Source organism: Polypterus senegalus, unplaced genomic scaffold (assembly GCF_016835505.1).
Source record: "Polypterus senegalus isolate Bchr_013 unplaced genomic scaffold, ASM1683550v1 scaffold_900, whole genome shotgun sequence".
Taxonomy (NCBI): Eukaryota; Metazoa; Chordata; class Cladistia; order Polypteriformes; family Polypteridae; genus Polypterus; species Polypterus senegalus.
In genome coordinates this window covers 1-19,463 of record NW_024380292.1, presented here as the reverse complement: position 1 = coordinate 19,463, position 19,463 = coordinate 1, and the positions used below count along the sequence as shown (strand labels likewise).

At 40.6% G+C, this 19,463-nt stretch overlaps 1 long non-coding RNA gene and 1 gene segment (V, D, J or C); both read left to right on the top strand.

The window, feature by feature from the left end:
• Positions 1-842: 842 nt before the first annotated feature.
• Positions 843-1,574, top strand: LOC120520128. The segment is given in 2 exon segments: positions 843-894; positions 1,240-1,574. Coding segments are annotated over 2 exon segments (387 nt in total).
• On the top strand, positions 1,572-18,227 carry LOC120520131. Its single transcript, XR_005631774.1, has 3 exons — positions 1,572-2,219; positions 15,028-15,093; positions 18,160-18,227. It is a non-coding gene; the product is annotated as an uncharacterized LOC120520131 (long non-coding RNA).
• Positions 18,228-19,463: the final 1,236 nt, after the last annotated feature.

Below are 19,463 nucleotides of genomic sequence, written 5' to 3'. Positions count from 1 at the left end.
GTCAGGTCGGTGCCTATATAGCGCCTTTGTTACAATACACACTGAATGAGAGCAAAGCCAGATAAAAGGCACATTTATTTAATAATAATTGATTTACAGCCACATTTTCAGAAGAATCACCTTTCACTGTTACGGCTGGCCACAGGAAATGCCTCTTAACCCTCACCCTGACCCTAACCCTAACTCACAGTTACTGAATCTAGTGATGGCAACTTGAGCTGTTTCTGAAGTCGTGTTCACTCTGCCAGTGTTCCAGTCGGGTGCCTTTCTCTGTGATCCCACCTTATCTTCTGCAAGGTTTTATTTATCTAAGATCCTAGGAGTCTGTGCCTACCTGTGGAGCACAAATGTTCCAGGGATTTGTGAGATGCAGAGCCCAGCATACCTGTGTTACCTTTTGCCATGAATCACCCATCCAGCCCTGCGTATCATCAGGGTAACATCCCGGCTAGTACAGTACAGATTGAATCGATGACCACCTGTGTGTTGATACTGAAATTTCACTTGTGACTTAGTATGTGCGATCATCCAGCTTGTTTTAGCATTACCTCATGTGGTACACACACACACACATTTTAGTACTTTTAAGTTGGCTCTATTTCCCCTTTTTGCCTCCCCTCCTCTTTCTTCAAACCCTCTCACTCCTCGCTCATCCCACCACTGTTGATAGACTGTCATGGCTCCTCATGAACTTAGCAGGTGTGTCCTGTCCACATTGACCTCTTTATACTTCTGATCTTCTCTCAAGCTGATTTGCATGATGGTGCTGCCTCACTGCTCAGACAGTTTAAGAGACTAAAGGCTCACCGGCGTGTGACAGAGCAGCCGACACTCCTAAGAAAATGAAGACACTGAACGCACTGACTGTGGTGCTGCTTATCACCATCACGCTTGGTAAGAGGGCCTCGGACTTCTCAATTAGCCTTCATTGGGTACAGAAGATCCTGTTGTCATGCTATTGGTCAATGTGTGGAGCATCAGATTAATAAGTGAAGTGATAATAGTGTCATTAACAATAAAATGATGAAACTGAACAAGATGGACAAATGAGAGGGGTCATTTAGGTTATTAGGCTTCATTACATGGCTACTGGTGTTACAGAATTCTAAATGGATTGGAAAATTCATTTTTTTAACAGTTTCCTTTATAACAAGTAAGAAACACAAAATGAAAATGAGTTGACTGCCTTCTTCTCACCCAGCGCTGTTCTCATTCCCTTTTCATTTGTCTTCTCTGCAGGCTCCAGTGCTCAGATCACCCTGACTCAGTCTCAGTCAGTAGTGTCTGGCCAGTCTGGAGAGACGGTGACCATCAAATGCCAGACCAGCAGCTCTGTTTACAACTCTAATTATAAAGTGGACATTCTAGACTGGGTTCAGCAGAGGTCTGGAGTGCCTTCTAGGGGTATCATCTATGATGGTGTTCATCTGGTGTCTGGGGTGCCAAGTCGCTTCAGTGGCAGTGGAGGAGGGACTGAATTCACACTGACCATCACTGGAGTCCAGCATGAAGATGCCGGTTATTACTACTGTGTACAACGTCTTACTACACCACACACAGTGACAGAGAGCTGAACAAAAACCTCAACTCAGTACCCACCTGCAGTGCTGCTTCTGCCATTACAGGCTGTGCTTTGATGAGAAGTTACTGAAGGGTGAACAAGAGACTGACGACTAAAAGAGAAATTGCTGAGTTTATGTTCTCAATACCATAAACTGGCAGTACTGGACACCAGTGGCTCATGTGATTTCAAACTCCATTTGGTCAGGTCTCTGAGTAAATTAAGGAGGCTGCCTCAGAGTTTGCTGGGGAGGGATGCACTCTAAATTCCTGACACCGAATTTAACCTGCTGGCCATCAGATACCTTATTCCTCGTTGCCCTGCTCAAGTCTACATTTGACACATTTACTCAAGGGAGCGGTAGAGAAAAATAGAACAGAAAACATTCAACAAAGTATAGTCATACATGCCTGAAAGGTTTGGGGTGGCAGCTGGTCTAGGTCATATTCTACCTTTGAAACCCACAAATTGAGACTTTGAAAGTAAGGCACGGATGCGACTCCACATGGAACCAAATGCACAGGTTTACACTACTTGTGGTTGTGAGGGTCTGAGCCTAACCCCTGGTTGTGAACGCTGTGCTCATACATTTTCATTCCTACTTAAAGCAGTAGATGGGCTGTTATTTCTTTTACATTTAAGAGCGGCTGTTTTAAAGGTAAGCTGAAAGTGGTCCCTCCACTTATTTCCTTAATCTGTTTTCTCGCTGACTACTTGTATATGTGATTTAGTTAAAAGGTGTTGGGTCAGTCATGCATCCTTTATTTTTTTATGATGTCACGTGGTAGCAAGTGGCCTGGAGTTTAACACAGTATATTTTTTGAATACCAACTTTCACCAACCCACCCATACTCCCTTAAACATCCATCTGTTTTATGTTACCTCTGTTGGGCCACACCTAGAAGCAGATGCAATGCAAGAAATTAGACTGGACAGATGGCTGGACTTCCACCAGTTTCACTCTTTCACAGATTCAGAGTCCCTCCATCCATCCACTTTTTGCTTTTCTTTAAGAGTCACTGAGTGCTAGGGTCTAGTCCAGCAGCACTAAGTGCAACACAAGCTACCTCTCCACTAGTCACACTTGGGCACAGTCATACACTTGTCTGACTATGCAGCATTTCTCTTTTTGAAACTTCATTCCATTCAGGGTCATGGTGTGCCAAGCCAATTCAGGCAACATTAAGGGTAATGGAGGATATATGCCTGGATAAAAGTCCAGGACTCCACCTGTTATGCTCACAAACAAACCCACACACCCTTGTCTGTTCTCCCCACTGATACCACCTTTCTTTCATCATCATGCCACATGAGAGGTTGGGAATCAAATTTAAGGAAGTGGGAGTTCAGGATGATGTTTTTGGATGGGTGCAGAATTGGCTCAGACACAGGAAGCACAGGGTGATGGTGCGAGGAACCTCATCAGAATTGGCTGATGTTAAGAGTGGTGCTCCACAGGGTTCAGTGCTAGGGCCACTGCTATTTTAAATACTTATAAATGATTTAGATATGAATATAAGTAACAAGCTGGAAAAGTTTACAGATGATACCAAGATAGGTGGATTAGCAAATAATTTGGAATCCGTTATATCATTACAGAAGGACTTGGATAGCATACAGGCTTGGGCAGATTTGTGGCAGATGAAATTTAATGTCAGTAAATGTAAAGTATTACACATAGAAAATAAAAATGTTATGTTTGAATATACAATGGGCGGTCTGAAAATCAAGAGGACACCTTATTAGAAGGATTAGGAGTCATAGTATCGACTTCCACACAGTGTTCAGAAGCCATTAAGAGGACTAAGAGAATGTCAGGTTATATAGTGCCTTAATGTTCTGAGTACAAGGAGGTTCTGCTCAACATTAATAACGCACTGGTGAGGCCTCATCTTGAGTCCTGTGTGCAGTTTTGGTCTCCAGGCTACAAAAAGGACATAGCAGCGCTAGAAAAGGTCCAGAGAAGAGCGACTAGGCTGATTCCAGGTCTACAGGGGATGAATTATGAGGAAAGATTAAAAGAGCTGAGCCTTTACAGTTTAAGAAAAAGAAGATCAAGAGCAGACATATCTGAAGTGTTTAAAATTATGAAGGGAATTAGTCCAGTGGATAGAGACTGTTATTTTAAAAAGAGTTCATCAAGAACACGGGGACACAGTTGGAAACTTTTTAAGGGTAAATTTCGCACAAACATTATTTGGTTTTCTGCGGTGGGTTGGCACCCTGCCTGGGATTGGTTCCTGCCTTGTGCCCTGTGTTGGCTGGGATTGGCTCCAGCAGACCCAAGTGACCCTGTGTTCGGATTCAGTGGGTTGGAAAATGTATGCATGGATGGATTATTTGTTTTTTCTTTGCACAAACGATGGACACTTGAAATAAGCTACCAAGTAGTGTGGTAGACAGTAAGACGTTAGGGACTTTCAAAACTCGACTTGATGGTTTTTAGAAGAATTAAGTGGATAGGACTGGTGAGCTTTGTTGGGCTGAATGGCCTGTTCTCGTCTAAAGTGTTCTAATCTTCTAATGTACTCAGGCAGCTTTAATTGTAATGCAACTTCCAAACCTCACAGGGTCCACTCACACACAACCTCACACTCACTCATCTAGCTGGCTGCGCATTTTATCAGTGTTATGAAGCTTAACAGCATGAACTGAAAGAAAATAGCCAAACATGGATGGAGCAGCATCTACACTATGTTGGCACACTACAACATGCCAATAATTGGGATGTTGGAGGCTTAAATATTGAAATCCAGATGAATTCCAGTCGTAGTTCCCACTTCAAACAAAAACAAAACCGAGTGACTTGGATTTAACATCTGAAACGTGTTTGACTCATGGCCTCTCTTTGGCCTTCAGCTAATCTCACTAGCCAAGAAGCTGTTTGACATTTCCATCTCTTTATAATTTGATTACAACCTTTAATGATGTGTTTAAAAAATTAATTATTCTACGAGGTGTGGCAGAAAAGTAATGAGACTGATTTTTTATATACCAAAGTTTTTATTTTTTTCAAACATCAATGTTATCCCCTTCAAAGTAGTTCCCTTGGGCAGCTACACACCGATGGAGACGTTGTTCCCACTGTTAGTAGCAGCGCTGGAAGTCTTCAACCGGTAAGTTCTTCAGCATGTCCGTTACACTCTTTTGGATGTTTTCTAAAGTCCCGAAATGACGTCCTTTGAGGACATTTTCAGTTTAGGAAAAAGGAAAAAGTCACACGGACTGAGGTCAGGTGAATAAGGGGGCTGGGGAACCACAGGAATGCCTTTTGAGATCAAAAATTCTGTTATGGAGAGGGCAGTTTTTCAGCACCATTTTGGCACAGACCTTTCGATGCGTAAAATGTTCAGTCAAAATTTGATGAACGGTAAATCTGTTCAAATTTAATTGTTCACTCAACATTCTTAATGTTAACGACGGTCTGATCTCACAAGAGTTTTCACACCCCTGGGGTTTTTTCATTGGTTTTGGGTTGAAGCCCTCCCGAAGGGGTGTTCATCTTCAAAGTTTTTTCCCCTTTTCCCAAAAAATTTTAAGAAGAAAATCTTAAGTTCGATAAAGAATTTTCCCCCCATAGGCCTGTTTTAACTTTTCAAATGTCAATTTGCCGTTTAAGGCACAACGCTGCCCCAAAATTTCATTGTTCCATTTCCCCGGGACGAAAAAATCAAAACACAATTTCCCAATAGCAGTCACAAAAAACAATAGTTAACGGAAGGAGTTTAAAACGATTTAGCCTATGGGGGGGTACTGATACACGTGGGTTTATCAAGGACAAAGCGAAACGCCCAAAATCGCTTTTCAGTGTTGCCAGTCCCCCTTACTTTTCCCCCCCCCTCGATTCTGTTCATTGAATTAAATAAGTAATGGAAAAAAAAGAACATCCATTTAAGGAAAAAAAGCAACATAATATTCCCCCAAAAATTCATTAACTTCCCAAAGTTTAAGTTCTAAAAGGGCTATCGTTTTTTACACAATACTTTTCCATTTCCTTTGTCCTTGGACAGGAAGGGGATCTATCAACAAAAAATGACACACTCAAGACATACAAAAAAAAAATATACTGTATATTCATAGTGTGAAAAAATGCAGTATAAAAATTTAAAACAAATTTTAAAAAACAAAAAAACATTTATTTATATAAAACATTTTCAACAAGAAAAAAGCAGCTCCAAGGCTTAAACAGTGCCGCCAGAATGTTTGGGAATTTTTCCCCTTTATTTACTCCCCTACCCCCGGGGATAAAATTAAAAAATCAAAACAATTAGACGTTTATTAACGATATTGTGACTTTCATGGGGATTTGGACCCCATTTCAAATCACAACATGAAAATGACAACACTTGTTTCCCCAATTTGGGCCCCCCCATTTCAGGGCACCATAATGTTTGGGACACAGCAAAAGGCAGGGCTATTAAAAATCATATTTTGGACTTTGTCGATATCCCCGTAGCAATGGGCTGTTAAATCCGGGTTTTATAGACATCACCAGGTGCTAAGAATCTTTTTGGTGATGATCTGCCAAAAACCCTTTAATGCAGCCATCTTCAGGGCAGTACCCCAAAAAGAAAAAAAAAGGGGCCAACTTAAAGAAAACCCCCAAAAAAAAAGAAAGGGCTATGTTGGGAAAAATCGTTTCACCCAAAGGGAAAAAATAATGTCTTATTTAAAATTTATTTTGTATTTTTAAGATTTTAATTTTCAATTTATTTTTTTTTTGAAAATATTTATCCCGGTGAGCTTTTTTGAATGGCCTGTTCTCGCCTAAAGTGTTCTAATTTTCTAATGTACCAGGCAGCTTTAATTGTAATGCACTTCCAAACCTCACGGGGTCCACCCCACAAAAAACCTCACACTCACTATCTAGTCCGGATTTTTCAGTGTTAGAAGTTAACAGCATGAACTGAAAGAAAATAGCCAAACAGGGATGGAGACATTTTTCCCACTATGTTAAAGGTAAACTACAACATGCCAATAATTGGGATGTTGAGGCTTAAATATTGAAACCAGATAATTTCCCAGTCGTAGTTCTAATTTCCAAAAAAAAACAAACCAAAAGTGATTTGGGTTTAACATCTGAAACGTTTTGACCGGGCCCTTTGGCCTTCAGCTAATCTCCCACCCAAAAGTTGTTTGACATTTCCATCTTTATAATTTGATTACAACCTTTAATGATGGGTTAAAAATTAATTATTCTAGAGGTGGGCAGAAAAGTTGAGACTGATTTTTATTTACCAAAGTTTTTTTTTTTTTCAAACATAAAGTTACCCCCTTAAAAGTAGTTTTTTGGGGCTACAAATCATAACTTGTTCCATGTTGTAGCAGCGCAAGTCTTCAACCCGGGTATTCTTCGCGTCCGTAATTTGGATTTTTTTAAAAAGTCCAAATGACCCCCTTTGAGGACTTTTTTCGTTTGGGAAAAAAAAAAAGTCACACGGACTGAGGTGGGGAAAGGGGTGGGGAACCACGGGAAATTTCCTTTTTTGGGGTCAAAAATTTGTATGGAGAGGGCAGTTTTTCGACCCTTTTTGGGGCACAGACTTTTGTTAAATGTTCAGTCAAAATTTGATGAAGGGTAAATCGTTCAAATTTAATTGTTCACCAACATTCTTAATGTTAAAACCTTGATCTCACATGAGTTTCACACGCCCAAAGTTTTATTGGTTTTCGTTGAAATTCCCCCAACGGTTCATCTTCAAGTGTTTTTGCTTTTCCAAAATGATTTTGGCCCGCAAAAACTTGAGCTCGATAAAGAATGTTCCCCATAGGCCTGTTTTAACTTTTAAAAGCCACACTTGCCCAAGGCAAAACGCGTTCAAATTCCGCTGTTCCTTTTTTCCACACAACCAAAACACAACTTCCTAATAGCAGTCAAAAAAATCATAGTTAACGGAAGGAGTTGAAACCCAACTGAGCTATGGGAGGGTACTGATACACGGTTTATCAAGGACAAACAGCGGTTGGATCGCTTGCAGTGTTGCCAGTCTCATTACTTTCTCACACCTCGATTCTGTTCTTTAAATTTAAATAAGTAATGGAAAACAAGAACATCCATTTAAGGAAACAGCAACATAATATTTCAAATTTTCATTAACTTCCATGTTCAAGTTCTCTCCCTATCGCTTTTCACACAATAAAAAAACCTTTTTCCCTTTTGTCCCGGACAGTGATATGATCATCAAAAAAAAGATGACACACTCAAGACATACAATAAAAATATACTGTTATTCATGGGTTGAACGGGTATACACATGTGTACAATATTTTAAAAAACAAAAAAACAACAACATTTATTTATATAGCACTTTTTCATACAAAAAAAATGCAGCTCCAAGTGTTTAAAAACAGTGCCGCCAGAATTTTTGGGGAAATTTTTTCCCTTTGATTTACCCTCTACCCCACAGTAAAAAAATTACAAATAAAAACAATTCAACATGTAATAATGACAACACTTGTTCTACATGGTCCTCCATTTCAGAGCACCATAATGTTTGGCACACAGCAATGGCAGGTCTATTAAAGCCATCATATTTAGGACTTTGTCGCATATCCCCATAACTAATGCTGCTTGAAGTCTGTGATTCATAGACATCACCAGGTGCTAAGAATCTTCTCTGGTGATGATCTGCCAAACTTGAATGCAGCCATCTTCAGCGGTACTCACAAAAGAAAAAAGGTGCCAACTTGGAAGAAAATCAAAAAAAGAAAAGAATGGCGTTATGTTGAAAGATCTGCTACATGCCAAGGAAATAATAATGTCTTATTTTACAGCAGGAGGTCACTTTCGCTACTCAGGAGCTGGCGTGTACTCACCGCCAGTGCAAGTGCTTATACAAACTCTGAACCAGGGAGGCCCTATAAATCCCTGAATACAAAGACCATTCACTAATTCAACACAACAATTAGTTCTATGCTACACGTATCATATCTTATTTCTTATGTTTTTCATGATGAATATCTTCTCAAACAAGATTTATGTACATACAACTGGATGGCACTGCTGCTACTTGACTCCTTGTCAGGTGACTCCCTTTGCCATTGGATGTTTCAGCACTTGTCACAACGTCCTCCACTGGGGGTGCTGGCTGGAATGATCAGGCCTGACTTGAGCCATGTGGCTTGACCATTGCTACTCTCTCCAAAGCCACAGGCATTATGAAGCTTTCTCCACCTCTGTGGATCTTCTTTTTGCTGTTGCCCCTCATACCGAGAATCTTTCAAGGCTCTCTAGATGCACTGTCCTGGGAAACGTCTTGCTCCTCCACCCACATGCACTTTGCACTCCTCCTTTTCTTAGTGCAGTAATTCAACAGTGGGTACTTCTTGTATAGCTTCCTGTCGTAGATTTCCTTCTTGAGCTCTTCCCATGTAACTCAGTTTACAAAAATGGATTTGAGACAAATAGTCTTTGCAGACAAGAGGTCCAAAAAGGAACTGCATAGGTCAAAACATGGCGGATATATAGTTGGGCGGCAGGAAGAGGAGGGATCTTGGGACTGGAACCGGAAATGAGGTCATTGGGCTGCAACTTCTTGGGAGGAGGAACTGGAAATGATGTCTTCTGGGACGGAACCAGAAGTGATGTCTTCATGGGAGCCAGGCAGAATTTCCTGCATTTGGTCAGCGGGGAGACAAGAGAAAGTATTAATGCACTCTGCCACCCCCTCTTCTGATCGGTAATTACCGCATATAGTCGCGTTTAAGTTTGCCCACATATTAGTCGGGGCTTGATTTTACCGTATAATTTCCAGTATTTTATAATGTCAGCCATATAAGTCGAATGCGGAAAACTCACTATTGGTCCAATGATTCTGATATATGCTAATGCGACACCTGAGAGAGGAGTAACCACGGCACGCTGTCCTTTTTCTATGCATTGTGCCTATGTGACCACTACTGGGTAATACCCGAGCTATTCCGAGGTGGCGTTTTCACTATTTTGTGTTTTTTGTATCTCATACCCTCATTGCTTTTATCGTATGAGCATCCCTTTATCTACTGACCGGAGCATTCGATCAGAAGAAAATATGAAGCTGATTTTAAATTAAAAGTCATTGATGCAGCTAAAGAAATTGTTAAATGCACTGCTGCAAGAAAATTCAATGTGTCTGCTAAACTAGCTGGGTGGCACAGAGGTAGCACTGCTGGCTTGCAGTAAGGAGACATGGGTTCGCTTCCCAGGTCCTCCCTGCGTAGAGTTTGCATGTTCTCCCCGTGTCTGCGTGGGTTTCCTCCCACAGTCCAAAGACATGCAGGTTAGGTGGATTGGCGATTCTAAATTGTCTCTAGTGTGTGGTGGGCTAGCGCCCTGCCCGGGGTTTGTTTCCAACCTTGTGCCGTGGGATTGGCTCCCAGCCAACACATGGACGGATGAGAAACTGGTGCGAATTTGGAGGAGGCAATTAAGTGTCATATTTTGGAATGGGGGTATAAGTCGGGATCTGATTTTAATATTAATTTTTCGGGTTTCAATACCCAACTTATACATGAGTATATACGGTACCTTCTTCTGAGCCCTTTAGCTGCCTCCCAAGCACACGTGTGTGACAACGTAAGAAAGACTTTCACAGTACCTTGTACACGCGACAATCCCAGTACTACTAGTATGTACAGGAGAAACTAAATATTTTGAACATCAAAATGAGATGCTCTAATACCTGCCACTGCAGACAAAGCCAACAATCAGTAAATAAGCGGAAGCCAGTGGTGGCTCTGAGGCTAGGGAACTGCACTGCCAGTTCGAATCCTGTAAATGGCAAAAGGGACTCTGCTCTGTTGGGCCTTTGAGCAAGGTCCTTAACCTGCAATTGCTGAGTGCTTTGAATAGTGAGAAAACCACTATATAAATGCAAAGAACTAGAATCTTTCAAATATGAAAACATTTGACCCGACTTAAGATTTTTTTTTTGTCCTTGTTTGTGGGTTACACTCCTTCTTGAACCAAAAAGCCAGTAAAGAAGCTACAAGCAGGACAACAGTTGGACCATAAGAAGAAAAGAGAGAGCGTTGTGGAGAAATCTCAGAAAAAACAAGCAGAGTCTTCAAAAAGGCAGTCAGATTTTAAGACTGTTATTGCACAGCATAGGAAACAATTGCAGAGTACATAACGCCTGTCTCTCAATTCATGAAGTGAGCTCGAGGTGTCCAGAGAGCCCTGATATATTACACTTCTTATCACACAGTGCCCCCCTTCCAGACTAGTTTCCCAACATCTACTGTTTTCCCCACTCAGCACCTTTTACCTATAACAATCACCTTGTGTTCCAGACCTTCTCATAACAATATTTTTGCCCCTGAAGACATCCCCATAATAGTCTTCTTCCTGATAAACCTTCTCATAACAGTATTTTTGCTGGCAGGACATATTTGCCATATTGATGGTAAGCATCACCTGATTACCCCTCCCTTCATTCTTACGGCCCAATCCTGAGCTGTTAAGATCGATGGCCTTTCAGTTTGTTAATCAATATTTAATAATTAAGTTTAGATTAGAAGAGCCCATGTATGAAAACTGGACTGTCTAATTTTAATTCAATAAATGATTACTTGTTGCACTAGGATCCTGAAAGGCTAAGGCTAACATAATAGGCAACTGTGCCAGTGACTGGCAGCACACTGCTTTACTGATAAGGGCCAAGCTGTGAACAACCATGACACGACACAGTGCTTCATGCTTGAGAGAAAAGCCTTTAACAATTGATTCTTTAAGCTCACTCACATGTGCCACTATATCTTATTATTATTATCACTAAGCTGTATAAAGAAACATTGCCATACAAACTTAAATGCTACTGTAAAACATATACGTGCGTGCAAATATATAAGCCCATGAACGCACACAGCTGCCCAGTGGTCTGACAGATGCCAAGCTACTGTTTACGTCACAACACATGTTCAGGAAAAAGCCCCCAACTTTTAATAATCAACTGTTAAGCCCCTATAGTGTTCAAAATAATTTATACTAGCGACTGGGAGCCCGATCAAATTGGGCTACAAATTCAACGTTTGTGAAATCCATGCTTTCTCTGCAAAGAATTATTTGTTTTGTTAAGTCCTTGAAATGATTTTGTTATCATGACACTGATTTGTGGTTAAAATAGACCTTTTTGGCCACCGCAAGGCACGGGCTGCTCGATTTATTTCAACCCGTGTTGCATTTGCACCGGCTGCTCGAAGTTTCTTCAGTCAAACATTCGCACGGCTGGCATGATGTCTGTCAGTGTTAGTAGCATTCTGTAGCGCATGTTCTTCATTTGTCCTTTGTGTCCGATTGGCATGATTTCTTTCAGCGTTAGTGGCATTTGTAGCCGTACGCTGCTCAACCATTTGCTGTGTACGTGTGATCGCATTAGCAAGTCTACGTTCTGCGTCAGTCATGTGACTTCGTTTCCTACGTGTCCTTCCCGCGGCCGCTGCTCTTGTGGCTGCTCGAGGTATTGCTGCGAACGCCATACATACGGATAGTATCAAATTATATATAAGGATCTTAATACATTGTGTTTTAATTTTATTGCCTAAGGTATTGATGAGCTCTGATGCTGATAAATTCCATTTAATTGCTTATATGTTTTATACGCTAGCTTAAGAGCTTACCCTTTACTCACACAGACAAAAAGCCTCGCATGCAGTTTGTTTGGTCTTAAAAAAGCTCTGCTCCCGCATTTCTCAAAACAAAGTCTGCCTGCTTGCTTTCCCCGAGAGCATGATGACCCCGTCTCACAGCTCGACTCGCAGAAACTCAAAAACAAGGCAAGTAAGAAGGACAGGCCAGCAAGAGGCCTCTCTAACAAAATAAATGGTGTCCTTATAAAGTTGTTTCAGGCCTAGACTTTTCATAGTGTGACAGATTGGGGGCGCTATCTCTCCCTTGAACCCTTGTCCAAGACTCCTGACACCAAGTAAATGTCCAAAAGTTGACTTTATTTTCACAGCACAGTGCACAAAGCACCCTCTTCTCCACAATACTCATTCAAATAATCAACCACAATAACAATAAACTCTCCACCACTCTGAGACGCGTTGCCCTCCTACCACCCAGCTCAGCTCGCCGTCTGGGAGCTCCCACAATCCTTTTGCATTCCCTGACCCGGAAGTGTTCCAATCCCAGTTCATGTGATCCTTATCACTTCCGGGTCAGATAAAAAGTCCTTTTCTTCATCCCGGAAGTACGTCACTTCTGCTGTCACTTTGCCCATGACGCACTTCTGGGTTATAGGGTACATATGACTCTTTGTTCCTCCGTGCAGCTCCCTCTAGCGGCCCCTGTGGTATCCAGCAGGGCTGTGGATGAAAACTCCATTGTCCATGATTCCCTGCTGGTCTTCGGGGCACCTCCATGCTGCAGGGAGGGCTCCATCTTGCAGCCTGGGGGTATTGGCTGGGATGACAAGCCGGCCATAGACCACAATAGCTAAAAGCATTAAAACTAATAATGCAGCACATTGATTCTTGATCAAAATTCTCAACAAGAGGAGAAAGTAAGGTGTGCTAAATAAAGGGTTTAACTGTTATTGGAGGGGCAAGCACACCAGGCAACCTGCCACAGTAACAATGGTACAAAAATGCTCTTGGTTGATCGCGGCAGGTCTTTTTATATGTTTCTTTGTACCTCCTTGTATTTATTCCCTTCCCTTTAACAATTCACTTAGATTACAGTTGCATTCACCCTGAGTGTCACAGTTGTGCTGCATTTTGTGTCCTTGTCCTGTGCGTTCTTCTTTGTGTGGTGCATGTGATTTTGTCTAAGTCTTTGGGCCTTGGGCGCTTTTCACTGAACAATTGCATCATGGTAAGGCATAAATTTACATTACATTCGGGAGGCTGTTCGCTTCACCTTTCATTCATTACCATCATCTGGATTTATGAAACTGGACTGTGTCGTACAGTAAGTGTTCATCCTTTATCGTTTTGTGTCTGGTGTTGTGCCGGGCTTCTTTTGTTGTGTATTCAGGTGAGTTTCTGCATATGCAATATTTGCTTTACTATTTTTTCTTCATTCATTATTTATTCATTTTGCTTGAACTGCTATTTACGTGTCTCTGTGTGTGGGTGTGTAAGTCATGTCAGGGCTGGGTGTTTAACATTTTAAAAGAGTGTGAATCTGAGCACCTTGCAGCCGCTATGGACATGTGCAGTCTTTTGTCTGACGCTGTGCTCTAACTCAAAGATGCTGTTATGAATCCTTTTCCCTCCATAAAATCACTGCACAGCCAGTGGGTCTCCTTCTCCATTCTTTCTTATTCTTTACTCAACCCTAGTGGTCTGTTTTCCTGGCCTTCCTGAGTTGCCCATCAGGATGAACAGCCTAACGAGTGTTTGGACGGGAAGCTGGTTTGAAGACTTGACCATGGCTGTGTTGAGATTTAGAAGTTTCAAGTACTTAAAGAAGTGGTTAGGGACAGTCGGTTGTGGATCTGAACCCAACATGCTGGGTAGTAGTAACTTTAAACTGTAAGAAAGCTTGAAACCGAACGTTGCATCTACACTTTGAAATGACAGGCACAGACCGCCATCTGTGAGCTACTGGAACACTTTCAAGAATTTAAAATGGTTAAAAGTGGCATTTATTTACATATTACTTGGAAATGTTTTGATGATCCTCCGGGCTCTCCGGTTTCCTCCCACAATCCAAAGACATGCCGGTTAGGTGGATTGGTGATTCTAAATTGGCCCTAGTGTGTGCTTGGTGTGTGGGTGTGTTTGTGTGTGTCCTGCGGTGGGTTGGCACCCTGCCCAGGATTGGTTCCTACCTTGTGCCCTGTGTTGGCTGGGATTGACTCCAGCAGACCCCGTGACCTGTGTTTGATTCAGCGGGTTGGAAAATGGATGGATGGATGGATGTTTTTATGAGTGAGAGGGCAATGTTTTGCATGTTGCTATTAAACTTCAGCAGACTGGAACATTTATGCTTCATTTTCATGATGGCCTTCATCCATTGATGAATTTGCATGCATTAATACTGTCATTATGAGACTGCCTTTCTAATTTCCTTCTTTTTCTTAAACTCATCCACGCATTCTGCACCGAGACTCATCACCCTGGTAAGTGGGCTTTTGCACTTAAGAGCAACAGCTACATTTTATTTTTATATTTAATATTTAAAAGCACGTCTGTTATGTGAATGTTTTCATGTGATGTCCTTGTTTAGAATATACTAAAAAGCCTAAATCTGTGGGAAAAGGTTTCAATGACACGTCAAGCAAAATGACACCTTTTATTGACTAGCTAAAAAGATTACAGTTTGCCAGCGTTCAGCTCCTTTTTCAGGCAAGTTATAACGTGAGAAAAAGGTTTGAACATTATTTAGAATTTCCTGGATTCTTGCATGAAACCCTAACCCTAACCCAAAAGTCAGATCTGATTTTTATCTCATAACTGATGATATACAGCTGGAATTAACAAACTGCATGCACCACAATGCACATTGTTGTATTGTTCTTGAACAAACTGTTTAAATATTCAAGGTCAACAATGGAAAAGGCGTGGAAGGGAAACATGGAAGAACACAGTCAGGAATTCCAATCAATGAGGTAACATTCACGTGTGGGTTTCTATTTGCTATTATTACTGCATTTTATTAATTTTTGATATCGTTCACCCATATTGCAGTTACACTCTTAAAAATAAGGGTGCCACAGTGGTTCTTCAGAGCGATGCCATAGGGTTTGGTTCCAAAGAGACCCATCCATATGAAGGTTCCAGAAAGAGCTTTGATTTATTTAGATCCATAACAGGCTCCATACGGTGAATAACCATGAATAGATTCACAGATTTGTGAAATATCAATGAGTCGTGATTTTAAAAGGTTTATTTTCGGGTTTTCAGTTTTTCATCTTTTTTCTACCTATTAGAAAGATTTTCTAAACAGGAAGAACGAACCTTGTTTGCAAGGAACCCTTCCAACAATAAAATGGTGCATAATCAAGCAATAACTCTTCAAAGAAACACACAACCCAGTAAAGAACCATAGATGTATTTTTATGTGCTTTTAATTAGCCCCTTATAAATGTTGGTGTAAAGGCAGGTATGAGTGTGCCCAATTGACAGAATGGCATACTGTCAATGGTTCGTTCCCATCTGCCAGAGATGTCTGCAATTTGAACTGGACAAATGGCTTGGAACATGGATGAATAGGTGAGTCCTACCATGTCAGGTTCTTGCCAGCATTTCATTACTAAGAACATTGAATGAAGTAGTTCCCTCCTTCATTATAGGGTTTAGGTTGATTTAAATTTCTGACTGTTATTTGTTTTGACTAGCCATTTTTTAAATTACGTAAAATTAATTTTGAAATTGCTTCATTGTTGTACTTTCTTGTATATGAAGTATAGGGAAAGTATTACAATCATCCAAAAATAGACAGCGGAGTGAGCGCATTTGCTCTGCACCCTCCGTGTGTTCTAAATTTTCCGTTGTGATTCCACAATTCATACTCCTTCAATACAAATGAAAGTATAGAGTGGTGTACAAAAACAGTTTCACTTTGACCTTAATTTAAATATTTAGTTTTTTAGTTGTTGCAATTTTAATGCAGATTGTTTAACAAAAGGATAACAAGAAAATCAAGAGTATTTCATTTAAGGTCAAAATGTAGTTTTTAAATATTGGATTGTTTTTTCTTATTCTGATCCCATTTTTATAAAATTGAAAACCTTTATTTGTAAATGATGTTCATGCACCTATCCTTCTCCACGAAAATCTCTGTCACTTTCTTGTAAAAGTCCTCCTTTTTTCCTTTAGTTTTAAAAATTTTAATCTTCCATTTTGGCAGTCAGTCAGAACAAAAAAAATAAAAGTAAAAGGACTGCTGCATTGCACTTAAGTTTCTGATATTGCTAACTTATTGACACATCTGTGTAGAAGAACAGCAGCAACAAGCACCTGTTGGGCTCACTTGCGCCCCCTTCAGTGTGGCACAGTACTGTCTGCCTCACCTTGTGCCTTTTCACTGCTGTTTTACATCTGATCAGCAAGATTAAAAATGTCACACCCATTCATTAAAGATATTAGCCAGACTGTGGAAAGTCAGGGTGTATAATAAACATGTCTGCAAACCTTATATTGGCGACATACAGAGAGACAGCAACAGGCACACGCCACTTGCCTGCATCAACCACATGAGTGAGGGAGAGCGCAGTCTGAGGTGAGGTGAGGCTTGTCGCTACCACACCTCGTGTTTCTCCTCTGAATTTGAACAGGAAATGTGCAAATTCTGCGACTATGACAATAAAAATTATCAAAATTATTGGAATCATACAGAAAACAAATTTATAGCACAGACCAGTGGACACATTTATTTGATGTTATCAGTATTAGTTTTTTTTTATTTTTCATGATGACAGGTGAGGCTCTGCCTCATCTGGCTCCACTGACCGCATGTCCCTGAGTGCATACAAGCGCAGGAAAAAATGTAAAAGTACATGCATGCTCCATCTCACCAAGTATTAGCTTCTACATCTTTCATAGAATTCACACCAACTCCCATGGCTGAGAATGAGCAGAGCTGACTGCTCCATACATACTACCCACACACATCTTTTGTAGTGAGAAGTGCACCGAAAAAATGTAAAAGTGCATGCATGTGCCCTCTAGTGGCTGTGGTTGAGCATAAGGAGAGCAGACTGCTCCACACACACACACACACATGCACACACAGGTCTTTCATTTATATGTGTCTAATATTTAGTTATTTTACAGCGCCACCTAATGGTAGCAGATGGCATTGTTCACATGAAGTGTTAATGTAGCACATCAGCACAGTAATAAGCACTGTTACCTTACAGCTCTGTACACTTCAACTCTGTTATCATTATCCGTGAGGAGATAGTCCTTCCACCAAACTCAATATGTAGGTTATTAATTGATTTGACTTTCTCCAGTCTGTGTGTGTGTATGTTTGTATGAGAGAGAGAGTGTCGAGCTATAGACGGGTATCCCATTGAGAGTTGGACACTGCAGCAGGTTGTCAAGGAGTCCTCTACATCCATTAAATTTGCCTAAATTTAGCAAAGAGGATGTGGTCAGATTGGTAGAGCAGTATTCTAAATTAAAGGGCTCCAAGTTTGTCTTCAAACAGATTATTTAAATTTTACAGCGGTAAGAGAAATGCTAAAGTGTGCGTTGTCTTAAACTTGTGCTGGATTTTGAATGCTGTAAGTTAATGTGTTTAGTTAAATTAGTAAGGCTTCCTCTGCAAACCCTGTTCCACCCATGCACTTTTATTCTCAGATAATCTATTGGAAAAAACTGATAGTAAACGTAACTTGAAATACTGGGAATGATGTTGCAATGCTGCAGTGGGCTGCAAGTGCGTAAAGCAGGATCAGCCAGCACTGATGGAAAAAGTTGCCATGTAACTGTTGCAGCTTTTGTTGAAGGGAATTAAAAATGCCTCTGTTCAGCAGTTTCCTAGCTCTGTGTCTGTGTGTGTGTGCGTGTGGACATTTTATTAGCCCAGTCATTACCTGACTTCACAGGGTATTGAACTTTGCTGAAGTTAATTCAAGTTAAATTACATAAAATTGTACAGTCATTTTCAAACTTTTGCTGTTACTTTCATATTTCTGAACATGCCTGCTTTTTGTTGTAATTTTCAGCATAGAAAGCATGGATGGAGCTCCACTACAACTAAATAAGTACAACATTGAAGCAGAGACTAAAGAGAACAAGAGAAGCCAGTGGGCGAAGAAGGCCGAGTACTTTCTGGCTGTTGTTGGAAACATCGTGGGGCTGGGAAACATCTGGAGGTTTCCTTACCTGTGCTATAAGAATGGAGGAGGTGAGGAACGCACTTAAACTGTGTAGGTGTAGGCGAAATCATCTTATAAACACTCACCTGGCCTATAGGGTCAGCAAATGTACCTTTCAATTATAGAGACTAAGGTCAGCAGGCAAGGGTGTCACACATTGTGCTTCTATCAATGGGGTAGATTTTCATTTGATATGATTACTTTAAAATTAGTATTTTGAAAAAGTCTAGAAACTTGCACTTTCGTATTTGATCTGTAAAGATCCCAACAAAGATTAATAACAGCTAGAATTGGAAGGTTCAGAGGATATTTAGGGCCATTTCGTTACTTAAGCCTAAGCTTAACAAAAAACACAAGTACACTAAAGGGCATGAAACATTCAGCAGGCTCCTTACTGACAGCAACAGGTCAAGACAACTAATGTACCACTTAGACCTTACAGCACTGACACACTGAGTGTGTGCCGCATCTGACAAACGTCACCTACTTTTACTTTAATTAATGTACTTCTGTAAAAAGTCAAATTTCTACCTTCAGGACAAATAAAGTTCATTTGTTCTCTCTCTCTTTCTATCTTTCTTTCTTTCAATCAATCATATAGTGCCTTCTATCTATCTATCTATCTATCTATCTATTATAAAGTGACCTTCATATCTATCTATTATATAGTGCCTTTCACATCTATCTTTCTATCTAGTGCCCTTCATATCTATCTATCTATCTATCTATCTATCTATTGTGGACGAAATCTCAGACCCGACAGCAGGTGCGGTTATAAAGCAGCTTTATTTTCAGAGTCACGGTGAGAAGAGTTTCAGAAAAGCAGACAATCAAATATACATGACAGCGTCAGGGCTCTTCTGAACCCCGTCTGTTGGGTGGGGTCCAGTTTTATACCCCTAGAATACGTAATTTAATATCATTATAAAATGTAACAGTCAACACTTTATTATACACCATCCTTGAGCCTCTTCAGCCTCTATGCAACTTGATTTCTTGGCCCCTTTTGTTATGGCTCTACTTATTATTATTATTAACTCTACTTCAATGTTAAAAGTGGAACTTCCTCAGAGCTTTCTCAGCTCACAACCTGCCTTAGTGAAATTAAAACCTGGATGGAGCAGAACTCTTTGAAATTAAACTGCAACAAA